The sequence below is a fragment of the Azolla caroliniana genome, unplaced genomic scaffold, assembly GCF_043228905.1.
Source record: "Azolla caroliniana isolate FFs.n. ecotype wild unplaced genomic scaffold, voAzoCaro1.0.p SCAF_1, whole genome shotgun sequence".
Lineage (NCBI taxonomy): Eukaryota > Viridiplantae > Streptophyta > Polypodiopsida > Salviniales > Salviniaceae > Azolla > Azolla caroliniana.
The window spans coordinates 35,718,506-35,733,232 of NW_028230436.1; the positions used below are offsets into that span (position 1 = coordinate 35,718,506).

The 14,727-nt window shown below is 44.4% G+C and overlaps 1 protein-coding gene across 2 annotated transcripts; it reads left to right on the forward strand.

Moving 5' to 3' along the window:
* Window positions 1-10,295: 10,295 nt before the first annotated feature.
* Window positions 10,296-14,073, forward strand: LOC147870180 (uncharacterized). 2 transcript variants are annotated; one of them, XM_087337697.1, is made up of 4 exons: window positions 10,296-10,485; window positions 11,415-11,587; window positions 13,174-13,531; window positions 13,852-14,073. In XM_087337697.1, the coding sequence occupies exons 1-4, from the start codon at window positions 10,371-10,373 to the stop codon at window positions 13,881-13,883; spliced, it is 678 nt and encodes a 225-aa protein (XP_087193823.1). In that variant the 5' UTR covers window positions 10,296-10,370; the 3' UTR covers window positions 13,884-14,073. The 2 variants fall into 2 exon arrangements, with proteins under 2 accessions (XP_087193823.1, XP_087193817.1); XM_087337691.1 differs by having other exon boundaries at window positions 10,296-10,484; window positions 11,405-11,587.
* The last annotated feature ends 654 nt before the right edge of the window (window positions 14,074-14,727 follow it).

Sequence of the window (14,727 nt, forward strand, 5' to 3'; positions counted from 1 at the left end):
CTGGATTTAATCGAACAGCATCAGATCCGTCGTCCGCCCATCGCCTTCTGCTGGCCCCCTCGACGCGTGGCGAAGCTCGATTTGTCCACGTGCCAAACCACCACGGCCTACGTGGCCTGACACGTGTCCTCCCCTGATTTGATGAAATATATCTGCTTCAAAGTTTCGACCACAAAAATGTCCTAACTTTTCTAATAACAGGTAACAATCGCCGAACTGCGATACCGCGGCTTGACGGTTTAAACGGTTCGATTCAGTTTAAGCGGTGTCATGAAGAATTTCGGCTAGAGGCGAAAACCGGGAAACATTGGCTACATCAGCGGGGTGCAGCGTGTGTACGCACCCATGTACATTTAGTGTGAATATCGAGGGCGCCTTTATGGCGCCGAAGAGTAGTCAAGTCGGGACAAACGATCCCATGAAAGTCGGGATTTGTCCCACATTGTAACGCATCTCTCTCCTTCTTCTATAAAAGGAAGGGATCGCCCTTTGTGGAGGGGTTGCCCATTTTGCAATAGAGGGTATACCGTTAGGTTTAGAGTTAGGTTCTTCTTCTTCTCCCCCTTCGTGTTCACTTAGGGTTTGCTTGGGTTCGGCCTCCTGTGCAAGACCCCGCTCGGCGCGACGAGCTAAGAGCTCCCCGACGGCGGCTTGGCAACAGATGACTACTGTAACCTACCTCAGTCTGGCTCGAAGCCGGGAATGTATTCTTCTTCATATATATGTATATATACGTTTGCGTCTGTCTGTGTATATTGGCGTCTTTGTTGGTGTCAGGTGCTTCCCCTTTCTTGCGTTTCCTGTACATGAGGGTGTGAGTTGCGTGTGTGTGCGTGCGTGCGCGTGAGTCGGTGTCAAGCGCACGCTCCCTCTCTTTCTCTCTCTCTCCCTTCGGTCGCTTCCGGTGTTCTTCTGGGATCCCCCCGGAAACGGTGAAGCACGACTTCCTATGCTCCGTCACTCCCTGGTCCAAGACCCCCGTGGACCCGCCTTTCTCCACGCACGCGCGTAACAACGCGACATATTTGGTGAACCCGACGTGAAAGGCGGCAAGGGAGGATGGAGTCGGAAGACGACGACCTTGCGGAGATGGTGGCCGAAATGGTGTTGGAGTCGGCATGAGTGGTGATGAGGCGAGAAGCAGCGCAACAAGCGGTTGAGCGAGTGGTCAAAAGAGTTGGTCGTTTCAACGGGGACAAAGTCCCATCTTACTTGGAAGCCTACAACGCGGAAATGGAGGAGCGTGGCGTAGACGAGGCGTTGAGGCTGGAGTTCTTCTGTCGGGTCGTAGCTGTCCGGATGCATGCGGAAGTAAAGGAGCTCCGTGAGGCTCATAGTTCGTGGGAGGCCTTCGAAGAGGCGCTCCTGAAGGCATACGGAGGACAGCGGAAGAGCCGGGGACGGCACAACTTCGACCAGTGGGTAGCATCGGCAAAGACCCACCGAGGCGCGACGAAGGCGTTCCGAGAGTTCGAGTGACGGCTTGCTCGGCTCCCAGAGCGGGAACAAGGTATGGTGGGGGCGGACAAGATCCTATTGTTCGTCAGGTCGATCGACCGAGCGGAACGGGAGGCCATCAGGATTGAGCTCGAAGACGATGACGGAGCGAATGGGCTTACGGAGGACTGGTCGAAGGTCGGAAGGGTGTGCCAACGGCTAGACAAAGAGCAAGCCAAGAAGGCTAAGAGGAAGGGACGCGACGGCGTGCCATCACAGCGGGAAGAGGCCGAACGGCAGAGAGAGTCGGCAAGGGTCGGCGTTGGGGCCAGGATTGCGGAGGCGTACGCAGCTCTCGAGGCGATGCTCGAGGAGGAGGAAAGACGGAGGCCGCAAGCCGAGACTGAGAAGATGGACTTGCCCCACGCGACGGTAGAAGATCAGTACGACAGTACCACGGGAGAGGGTGCGGAACGAAACGCCCTCTTGACTTGCAGAGATAGAACGGCCAAGGACGAGGCCAAGATACCGATCGCGGAATCGGAACGTTGGGACCAACGGTTTCGGGCGTGTCAGCCCGAGATCCCGGTCATTGGGGAAGAAAGCCCAGACGGGGCTTGCGCGATCGGTAAGAAGACGACCGCCGACCATGAAGAGTCGGTGGCTACGGACAAGGGCGTAAAACGGACAGGCGATTCTTTGTGTCTTTCCACACTTGCTCCCGAGACGATGGCAGTCGGGCCCGAGTGCCCACGTGAGTCCCAAGCGGAGGAAGGCGGCGGAAGGCCAAGAATCATCGGCGAGACGATACGGGGAAGGAGCGGACGAAAGCCCACGGACCCAATTCCGGAGAACTCGGCATTCGGGCCCGTATGCCCATGTAAGACCGAGGAGATGGATGGCGGTACCGAGGAGTCCTGGCACGATGCCAGCGAAGACGGATGGGAAACGGCCTGCGAGGAGGCCGAGGACGGAAGCGGCACGAGAAGATCGGCATTCCGATTCGTATGGAGCAGAATCCGGTCGTGGATCGTTCGATCGGGACCGGATTCGGCATAAAGGTGCCGATACGGAAGGGGGTGCGGGACGAGCCGCCCTCTTTTACATGGGGAGAAAGACCGACCGGGCGAAGGTCGAGATTTGGAAAGAGAATGAAAGCCGGTCCTACCGGATTCCTTACACCGATCTGGCTGCAGGCCCGAGTGTCGGCGTGAGTCCTATAAGGGAGATCGGTGGCGACAGGAGAACGGGACTTGGCAATCCGGAGAAGGACGAACGGACCCGGACGAGAACCGGGCGGAGCAGACTCCCGGATGACCATTCCGGGAGGGAGGAAGAGAGCAGGCCTACGAAGAGGCTGAGGACACGGTACGTCAGTACCACAGGAGAGGGTGCAGAGTAAACCGCCCTCTTGGCATGCGGAAAAGGACGACCCGGGACAGGGTCGGGAAGCCAAAACAGCGGGCCACGAAGGATCCTTCACACCGGTTCTAGAGACTTCGGCAGTTGGCAACGCGGTCGACGTAAGACCAAGATACTGACGGTGGCGACGAGGTGACGAAGGCAAGGGCTACGGAAGAGCGGGCCACGGAGGATCCTTCACACCGGTTCTAGAGACTTCGGCAGTCGGCAACGCGGTCGACGTAAGACCAAGATACTGACGGTGGCGGCGAGGTGACGAAAGCTATGGGCGTAAGGAAGTCCGGTCCTACGGGATCCCCACACTTAACCAGAGACTCCGGCGATTCGGCCAACGTGGCAACATGAGACCGAGAGAGAAGGTTCGTGGCGGCGGAAACGGGACCCGACTACGCGGGAGACATGAGGAGAGTCCGGGAGGGACTCAAACAAAAGGCACCCGACTTTCGGCAAGCATATAAACGGAGTCTGGTCCTATGGGACCCTCACACTGATCCGAAGACTCCCGTTGTTCGGCCAACGTGGCAACGTAAGACCGAGGGAGAAGGAAGGTGGCGGCAGGGAACGGGACCCGACGACACGAGGTTTCGAAAGGAGCCGGTAAGGGTAAACACGGAGAGGTGTGTCAGGCCGGAAAGGCACGCCTTGGATAGAACAAGAGTCTCGCAAGTGGCCATCGCGGGCCGGATCGAAGCGTGACTACGGGACAGTGTTCGGCACGGGCGGTGCCGAACAAAGGAAGCGGAAGACGTCACAAGAGAGGTGTCGGGAACGAGGTGACAAGTGCCTAGTGGACTGCACAGGGTCAGAGTCAGGGGATGGCAAGAGAGGCCGGAGGAGGATCCTCCACGCTCGCTGTTACCGGCCGGCAAGGAGTCCAAAATACGGAGTGAAGGAATTAATTAGATATGGTTGTAAATGAGCATAGTGTGGACGGACGGACTGGAAACGGTATGCCGTTCCAGATCCGGACGGATCCCGAATAGGTGCGAGAGGCACCGTTTTGTACTACGGGCCGGAAACCTATTTAAAGGCCCGGACCCTATTGTAATGGCAGCGGATAATTAGTAGAGCTTATGTTGTTTATACTTCTGTCTTGATTTCCGTTCTGTAATCACTGTTATATCTTACGCGTGTAATTAACCAAAGCAATCTAATCGTGTAACCTACGTAAGTCGGTGTAATCGTTGAATCTTAATCCTATGCCGTAATCACCCTTTGGTGAAGTGTCTCCGTGACACCTTGTGTTAGGCCTTGTCCGGCTAGAGAATAACACAGTTTTGGCGACCACGATTCCTGCTTTCTCGCAGCGAACGACGGTAATGGATGACTAGACCAACGCACGACTTGGGTACAGACCGAGCTCGACGCCTCGCCGAACGGCAAAGACGGCGTGAGACTTTCCAGCAAGCAGCGCAGGAAATTCGCTCGGATCGTTCGTTCTCCAACGAGATCCGGAGAGTCGCGGAGGAATCTCTCCGGTTACGGCAAACTCGCGACCAGGACGACGGAAGCAGTCTAAGTAGTCTCCGGGAAACCGAACGACTCCTGGAGGCGCTGGCAAGCGGAGAAAACGAGGCAGAAGCCTTTTCAGCCTACGAATCGGATTCCGAAGGGGGATACAGCGTGCACACGAACTACCGGAGCAGCAACGATACCCCCGGCGGCCCGGAAGACGACGGGTCGGATACCGTGCCGACTCCAGAACCGGAACCGCTCAACCAGGGCTACCCGGAACCGCAAACGGAAGCCGTCAACCCACCAACACCGGAAGTGGAAGAAGCAAGCACAGCCGCAACAACCACAACCGGAAGAACAAGTGGAAATTCTTGAACAAACTATTTTGGACAATTTGGGTGAACAATGAAGGGGCCGAGAAGGGTTCGACGTACAAGGTACTGTCCCACGGGCGTGCCATGTGTTACCGGCCGGCAAGGAGTCCAAAATACGGAGTGAAGGAATTAATTAGATATGGTTGTAAATGAGCATAGTGTGGACGGACGGACTGGAAACGGTATGCCGTTCCAGATCCGGACGGATCCCGAATAGGTGCGAGAGGCACCGTTTTGTACTACGGGCCGGAAACCTATTTAAAGGCCCGGACCCTATTGTAATGGCAGCGGATAATTAGTAGAGCTTATGTTGTTTATACTTCTGTCTTGATTTCCGTTCTGTAATCACTGTTATATCTTACGCGTGTAATTAACCAAAGCAATCTAATCGTGTAACCTACGTAAGTCGGTGTAATCGTTGAATCTTAATCCTATGCCGTAATCACCCTTTGGTGAAGTGTCTCCGTGACACCTTGTGTTAGGCCTTGTCCGGCTAGAGAATAACACTCGCTTCGTAGATCTCAGTAGCTCCGTCGAAGTAGCGAAGACTGACATGGCAAGTCGGGATGATAAGCTGGTGGGGGCGAGGGGACGACGGCAAACAGAAGACTCGGGACCTATTGCAGCAGCACGAAGACGGGAAGGGCCAAGCGGGCTACTACGGGGTGTTCCTCGGGTGCAAAGGACACCGGTATGCGGGTGAGCGGCGATGCGCGATCTGGCCGGGAAAGGGGCCGACGAGGCGTGCAATAAACCAGAGTGCGACATAGGCGGTGCCAAACAACGGGCGAGGGTACATGGCACACGGAGGTGCCGGAGCGGAAAGGCGAGCGCGGAGATAGGTTGCGCGGTTCAGAGGTATCGTGGAGAAGACCGGAAAGGGATCCCCACACCGTTCCGGAGACCATGGCGGTTCGAGCCGACGCGGCGATGTAAGACCATGGAGAAGGAAGGTGGCGGCGGAAGGACGAAGGCGACGCTAAACACCATCGGGACATCACGATTGGACAACGGAGGCCAAGCGGGCCACCACGAGCATGCCTCAAGCGGAGGACATCGGGCATACGGCGGGACGCGGGGCGTTCATACGGCCGAACAAGGGCCAATGGAAGAACGTGTACTACGGAGATCACGGCAAAGGACCCATCGACGGGTCGAACGAGCCTACAGGGAGGCGAGCGCGAAGGAAGACTCGAAGCCGACGGATCAAACCGGCAGCGAGCCGAGATGCGGATCACGGGAGACCTATTTCTCACTGGCCGAAATCTCTGACCCTTCAACCAGATTGGCATGTACCGGTGGATGTGCAGTTAGGTGGGGGCGGATGTCGTGAAGAATTTCGGCCAGAGGCGAAAACCGGGAAACATTGGCTACATCAGCGGGGTGCAGCGTGTGTACGCACCCATGTACATTTAGTGTGAATATCGAGGGCGCCTTTATGGCGCCGAAGAGTAGTCAAGTTGGGACAGACGATCCCATGAAAGTCGAGATTTGTCCTACATTGTAACGCATCCCTCTCCTTGTTCTATTAAAGGAAGGGATCGCCCTTTGTGGAGGGGTTGCCCATTTTGCAATAGAGGGTATACCGTTAGGTTTAGAGTTAGGTTCTTCTTCTTCTCCCCCTTCGTGTTCGCTTAGGGTTTGCTTGGGTTCGGCCTCCTGTGCAAGACCCCGCTCGGCGCGACGATCTAAGAGCTCCCCAACGGCGGCTTGGCAGCAGACGACTACTGTAACCTACCTCAGTCCGGCTCGAAGCCAGAAATGTATTCTTCTTCATATATATGTATATATACATTTGCGTCTGTCTGTGTATATTTGCGTCTTTGTTGGTGTCGGGTGCTTCCCCTTTCCTGCGTTTCTTGTACATGAGGGTGTGAGCTGTGTGTGCGTGCGTGTGCGTGCGTGCGTGCGTGCACGTGAGTCGGTGTCAAGCGCACGCTCCCTCTCTTTCTCTCTCTCTCCCTTCGGTCGCTTCCGGTGTTCTTCTGGGATCCCCCTGGAAACGGTGAAGCATGACTTCCTACGCTCCGTCACTCCCTGGTCCAAGACCCCCGTGGTCCCGCCTTTCTCCACGCACGCGCGTAACAACGCGACAGCGGTTTAACGATTGGTGACTTATTGATTTAGGACATGGTGACTGTAGTAGAATAAGGTCCAACCCATGAGGAAGCATCTCAAATGAATGGAGCATTGTCGTAGTAAAGCTCTCTTCTTCTTTTTCCAAAAATAAAGCATACTTTTGGGTACTCATAGATTATATTAGATCAATTTTTTATCATCCACATGAGACCAAAATAAACATTTCATCTTGTATGTTACTCCTTCCTAAGAAAATGTTTACTACTTTGTAGTAAAACCTCTTTGTGTGAAAACAATGCCCATACATTTGCTCGCCTTTCTTGATTAGAGAGAGTGAGTGGGTGAGTGGGTGAGAGAGATTTAAGTATAAGTCTCTAATGATGTAGATCATTGGCCTTGATTGTAAAGTTTCTTAAGAGGTTCTAGAAAATTTACGCAGATGAATGAGGTGATTTGCATAATTCATGCATTGCATATCCATAGTGTGTAAAACGAAGGTTTTACTTTGTTGATTGCAAGGGGATCAACAATACTAGTCAATCCCCATCCCACGATCCAAATCCAAATTCTCCCCTCATTTGCATCTAACATGCACATGCTTCTCTTTTGATTTCCTAAGAATTTCATTTCCTTCCAATTAGTCACAATCATGTTGTATATAGCGAGATTCATTGCACGAGCTCAATTCAACTACAACATTGGTGTTGAGTCACATCCATTAGAACATAGATTAAGCCTACCAACGATATTAGATGGCGTGGGTGAGTTTTCATGGATTCCAAAACCAAATATCTCTCATCATAAGGCCCAACCCTAAATGCATATTTGCTTGTTCTAGCAGGTTTGGCTCATCAATACCCTCCTAATGACAGTGGCATACTCATTATTTACACTATTGGTGGAGACCTCCATCACTATTCCTTGAATTCTATGTTAATGAAGTAGAGCAATCAAGAAATCACAATGTTCAGTTGTTAGAATATCCTTCACGCTAGCCATCACTGGTTAGCTTCAATGCTCACCTCTAATGATAAGCCCTACCTCAAGCATTAGATCTCAATAGAAGTTGTTAGCAATTTTAGAATCCTAAAGTGTCACTATAGTCGACATGATAACTATGTCACACTTCATAAAAATCTCATACTCTCATTAGGAATGTGCCCACTCATGGAAAAAACATGTTCTCATCCTGGTGGAGGTAATCAAGGTGCTATCACTCAAAGGAGATTTTCGTTAACCTCATATTGTCTCGTGAACAACCTACTATTCTTGGTTTTCCTTGGCACAAATTCCACAATGGTATCACAAATTGGTATGCTTGTTCCCTCACCTTGTGTCATGGGCTTTGCAAATCTCAACCAGTCAATCTACTTGTTTTGTTTTATGTAGGATAAGTGAATGTATTGGTTCTTCCTATCTCAAGCTATTTGCATCCCTAAGATGTGCTTCACTCTTTCTAGCACCTTCATGTCAAATTTCTAGCCCAAACATCTACTTCACAACTCAAATTTCCTTTTTGTTGATTTCCTCCCTATTAGCGGGTAATCTAGATACACAATAAAGAGCATTAGAGCATTATCCACAACACCTTCAGTGCATTCTCATTGATACAATGAATCGTTTTAACTTCATGAATGGATGACGAATCTGAAACCATTATTGGGATGTCTATTTTTGGCCACATAAGTTTTTATTTTTTTGGCATAAAATTTACTCCTTAACCAATTCTATGCACCTAGAGGATTGCTCTATATACACCATCTTCTTGAGGTCCAAATGCAAGAGGGTCACAATTGCAAGCAACATTGTCAACATTGTCAAGACTCAAAAGATTTCATGGAGTTGTATTTCACATTGGTGATATAATCATTTGGCATCAATGGGTGCTTTGTACCTTGGCTTTGGGCTATCAAATATCTACTTCATGATAACATTTTTTGCTATGTTGAAACCATGTGGCAACAAGGGAGATAGATTTTGTGATGGATGGAGGAGTTGCGGTATAGATTGGCTTCAATAGTTGCACAATCTCTACGGAAAGCATAATGTTGTAGCTGATGTGACTTTTTTTAAACTAATGGACGGATATTTTGTTTTGAGAAAAAAAAAGTGTACTTCAACTTGTAGGTCCATTTACAAAGTAGACCCAAGTTGTCCTAGGGGAAGCCTACCACCTCCCAAGTTGGGTTCTTCTAAATCAACTCCATCTCGCACTTCAAGGCAAGGCTCCATTTCACGCTATCTTTGAAATCCATGACATCCTTATAGCAAAAGTGCTCTATTGCATCTATCAACATCATTTGGTTCTCCCTTCCGACAAACCTATTCAGCTCATGTTGCAAATGAGAAGAAAGAAGAAGAGAAGAAGAAAAGTGTAACTTCTTGATAAATTATGGCCTAGTTTTTTTGTTCATGCTACAATGGGCATTATCTTATATAACCTTCTTGGGCCAATCCTCACTAATTCACGATGTTCATCTACATGTGACAATTCTTTATAGAAGGAGATTTGGTACACCTAGAGATTATCTCCACTTATAGTAATGTTCTTGCTTTCAATCCTTGTCCTATAACATTGTTAATCTATCATCTTTTTTTAATAAGAAGTTTTTTTTTAATTAATTCATTTTTCTTTTGATTGTAGCTCATTGAATAGAAAAACACCGTAATTACGAGGATAAGCAATATATGACATCCCCTCTTGATGCCCCATTTTTCCAATTCCCATAACAAATCCATAAGCACACTCAAACAAGTAACTCATTGAAAGAAATTTAAATGAAATATTTTGCTAGAAATCAAATGTAGGAGTTGGATTCTATATTCTTTGATCCTCGTGTTTAAAGTGGGAGTCTTTGGAAATGTATGCAAACAAAAACAAAGTTGATGGTGAATCGTGATGCCTCTTTTGAAAATATGCTTGCAACTTCTTTAAAGTAAATGATGTCAAGATTGCACACAATACTTTGTTACAATGATCCCATTGAAAATAGGAGGATCTAGATGTAGAGAACGAAGGGAATATGGTCCTAAATTGTTATTTAAGTCTTCACAAACAAATGATGGTTTAGCTCTAGCACCCATGTAATGTTGCGTTTTAAATTTTAGTGAATGGAGTAAACAATGTAACTTTTTGTTTTGTTGCCTACGACAAACGAAGAATATCATTAGGCTCTTCTATTTAAGAGAATTTTATATATGCTTCTCTAAAAGGTAGTTACTTCAGCACTCAAAAGCATATATCAACAAGCATAACATTGTAGCTCATACTTCCTTCACCTTCACATTTAAAATTTATGATGGGAAAAAGGGAAATATATTCAAAAAATTTGTCAAAGAAAGTGAACCTTCCATCTACTTTGTAAATTGGCCTTTTTTTGAAAACTTTATAGGTTCACTTTGGATAGTAGTTTTAGTTTTACCCACAAAGAAAGCCATAGTGCTTTTTGGAGCAAGCAACTGCTTGAACCAACATTGATTGTGTTTCACGTTTAGAATTTACTTCTTCATATAATAACAATGTTGAGCACCCACAATTACATACTAAAGAGTATCACATAGAGAAAACATATATTCATCCCTCTCTCACACACACGGTCACATATGCATACACATAACATGACATTAGGGTTATTAGCTTGGATTGGAGTCTCCCTATGTTTCCTTGTCGGGGCATCTGCATTTCCTTATACGTTTTCTTACATGCAACCCAATGAAGGTAATCTTTGAGTTATCTACTTACTTTACAAATATCTCCTTATACATTTTCTTACATGCAACCCACTTAAGGTAATATTCAAGTATCTTTTGCTTTACAAAGATTTAAGTTATTGTGATGCATTCTTGATTTTAACCTAGTATTTTGGCATATTTTGGCCCTTCTTAATTTTAACATAAATGGCAAAATTTGAAGATTTTATTAAACCAATTCGAATGCTCATTTATTTTATGATGAAATTTGAGGTGAGCATACGAATGTTAAAGAATGTCACATTTTGACGTTCCATAAAGATTCTAGGATTTAAACAACATATATTGTTTTTATCAAAGTAGAAGTTTAGAATAACAAATATTTACATAGTTTTAGATTGATAGCCAATCTAATACATTGGCTAAAACTTAGGTCTAATATCATCATGTTTTCCTACTAACATACTCTAGCTCCAAGAATTTTGAATAAGATTTTTATTTTTTTAGCCAAAAAAAACACTACTTCCCATCAGTTAGCAAACGAAGTACATCAAAGTTCAGCCATAATCAACAAAACTCACACTACTCCACACAAAACTAAGCATAATCCCCACCCTGCAATTTACAACAAAAGTATCCGGCTAACACTTTTTACATGGTAACCACATAATTACATCTTTTGTACACTAATGGAAGCCAATGACGGAAACAACCATCTCGGTGCTTGGTAGTTCCATTTAGGCCTTGAATAAGATTCATCAATGTCTATTAGAAATTTAGTCAATCAAAACTCATTATTATTCTGATGATGGGTTCGTAAGGCACATTCGGTCATATGATGTTTTTACAAAAAAGGAAATGGATAACATGTATGGCATGCATTGAAATTAGACGTTAATTACAACGAAGTAGAAGTTAATAAAGTTTAAAAATATAATGCCAAGACCGATGGTGTAGGTAAAATAAGTTACGACTTCAACAAGGATGAAGCACCATTGTCTACAACCACATTTTCGCCCACAAACAACTACCCACCACCAATTAACAACTTTCCAGGCTCGCAAGGCAGTAGTGCAAGTTCCATTGCCCAAACACCTCCATCTTCCACTCCTTACTCCAACACCCCTTCTGTATGTATCCACTCATGTAAACATAATTGTTCATCCTTTTCCAAATAGTTGTTCTCACAAAAACAAAAAATGCTAACATATACAAAAGACTCAAGCAAAACTTGATTCTAGTTATGCTCAACTTTTCCTTTGTCCTTTAACTACATTTGGAGTCTATTAATAAGGTGTTTCTTCAATAATCTTAACTTGTCATGAGATAAATCTTAGATAAAGATATTTAATTTCACGTAATTTTTTCCATCAAGACACCATGAGAAAGTCTAGAAAATCAATATCACGTTCATCTGTTATTAGAGGAGATAATCTAGGACCATTGTTGGAATTCATAAACAATCTATTCCTCCCAACACTATGTTTGGTAGTTGGTAAATGTGTATGCAATGAGTTTTTATGAATATCCACAAATAAGTGTTCTAGTATACAAATCATGTAAGTTAACAAGGTTCTAGGATTTATCCAACATAGTCATCTAGCGAGACAAAATATGTGAATGTGTTGAGTGCTAAAGGAGAGGACGATGTGTATTTTTTGAACTTTCACATAGAGTGAAAACTTAAGAAGTTAGTGTGAATTTGTGCACCTTCCTTTCATATCATTTACATGTGTAAGTTCTAGATCTCTCTTTCAACTCATATGATCACAATCTCTCCTTGAACATCTCTTGGCGGAAATGGCACATGCATTGCCCATTATCTAATGAAAATGGATGTGAATTTTTCATTGGAATTTGCACTCCATTGATTACTTGATTGTCTCTTGAAGATTTTTTTGTTTTCACATTGCTTGGATACATATTTGTAGATGAAACCACTTATACTTTGATCATGATTGGTTGGATGTATATTTGTAGATGAAACCACTTATAGTTTGATCATGATTGGTTGGATATATATTTGTAGATGAAACCACTTATACTTTGATCATGATATGCCCTCCTAGCTTGAGGATCATTTCCACACATCTAAACAATTAAATGTAAGGTCAAAGTGTCCATGTGACACTTATCCCCATTCATTCCAAGAATTTGCAATGATGTTATGGCATATGATCATCAATCTCAGGATGTGCCTTACCTAGTCATATAGCAATACATGGTTACGAATGAACTAGGTGCTAGGAGGGAAGGGATCAATGTGTAGCTTTGAGAGCCTTAGGGTGAAGCGACATCTTAAGGTCTCCTTATTATGTACATTCATATGATCATAAGAAACCCATGTGTCATAGGTGGAACTTTTGGCATCTTCCTTGAGGGGATATTGCTTAGGTATGTCCTATATTTAGGCTATAGATCCCCATTGTGGTTGTGACATTTTAGTGAATGTGTGTTACACTTGAAAATTGTAAATCCAATGATTTCACACTATGATTTAGCATGTTAGTGTCCCACCCCTTTCATTTATCACTTTTGATTATTTGTAATATGTATACGTTTTGTACCTATATTATGTGTTATTGTAAGGCAAGAATTGAACCTTCATAACCAATTGTTATAATAAACTTTCTTGAAAAATACAAATTTTTTTTCTTTCCAAACAACATATTGAAAATTTCAGTTTTCTCAAAGGTACAATACAATATTGAAATAGGTTACAAGAATGGGAACCAAAACTACAACGGGAACTGGAACGGATACAACAACAGGAACTAGAACTGGAGTTGGGACACTTGTAGGGGCACCAACCACAACGACATCAGCCGGAGGAAAAGTTTGGTGCATATCAAAGCCAAATGTAGATGAGGCAACACTAATGGGAATAATAATTTATGCATGCGGAGAGGGGAAGGTAAATTGTGCACCCATTCAACCAAGTGGTGCATGCTTTAAGCCTAATACACTCATCGCTCATGCGTCATTTGTGATGAATCTCTACTACCAACACAACCAACGTAACTGGTGGACTTGCCAATTCAATAACAGTGGGATTCTTGTCTTCATTGACCCAAGTAAGTCTATCATATAATGGTTATTTGTTTTGGTCACACATTCCAATTATGTATCAATAATTGTTTATGCCTAAAATGGTAAAGAAAATGACCACAAAAGTTATGCTCTTTTCATCACTATTTTACATCTCATAAAGAAGCATGTGCTTAAATTAATAAACTCACTAGAATGATGAGGTAAATTACTTGAAATACTTTATTGTCTCATGTTTAATAGTAACAAGTCACCCTAAGATTATATAGCTACGCTATTTAAGCCTTATCTTTTGTACCCTAATTAAGACAAGAAACTTGACCAAAACTACATTGTTCGTTTGCAGGTTATGGTGAATGTATTTACGCCCCACAATAACCAACCAGATGAGCTAGAAGATCTTATATTCTGAAATATCTATAATGACATAATGTTATACTCACAATACATGGATAAGAGTGTTTCCAAGAAACAGAGGTTTTTATTATTATTTTCATAATAGATTATGAACTAATATAATTACAAAACAATAATTTTTTTTTATAATTTGGTAAATATATTTCATCAACTAATTTGGAAAATGGGCGACACATGAACATAGGTCAATATTAAGGTGTTACAAATGTTATGTAGAAGTTGTAATTCATGATCAATATGTCCTAAGTAATTTCTATTAGTTTTTCGAATAATTGAATACAAATAGCAAATTTCATTAGAAGTTAAAACAAAAAATTGCCCCCAATCAATACATAAGATCATCTTTTATTGGCTTTTTATCAATTCATGATGAGTCCCTTAGTATCAATTTGAGACAATTGTTCTTCTTCTTCATGTGGCAAACCAATGGTGGGCCCCGGGTTTGGCATTGTTATCTTGCCTCTAGCACACAATGTGCCTCTAAAATAAGCATAATTCGTGTTTGCAAGTGAATGCATATGGAACAAGGAATATCAACTTTGTGCGTGCCCACAATATAAATGTAACTTTAACTATTTAATATGCATTCATACTTGGGCATAAACCTTAGGAATTAGGTAAAATCTAAGAGAGTTCACAATTTTCCTAGGGAATTTTTAGAGGTTATTTTTCTACTGAATCTTACTAGTGATCCTACAAACTATCAACTGTAATTGAAGTATTTTACTACAGATACTTCTACGTAATGAAATTATATTGTTCATCAACATTTTATGATTAACTTTAATTGTAGCTTATAATACTA

Coding starts and splice junctions, on each gene's coding strand:
- LOC147870180 (XM_087337691.1), top strand. CDS start 10,371: ATGCATACACATAACATGACATTAGGGTTATTAGCTTGGATTGGAGTC. Junction 11,588..13,173: donor CTTACTCCAACACCCCTTCT/GTATGTATCCAC, acceptor ATATTGAAATAG/GTTACAAGAATGGGAACCAA. Junction 13,532..13,851: donor TCTTGTCTTCATTGACCCAA/GTAAGTCTATCA, acceptor GTTCGTTTGCAG/GTTATGGTGAATGTATTTAC.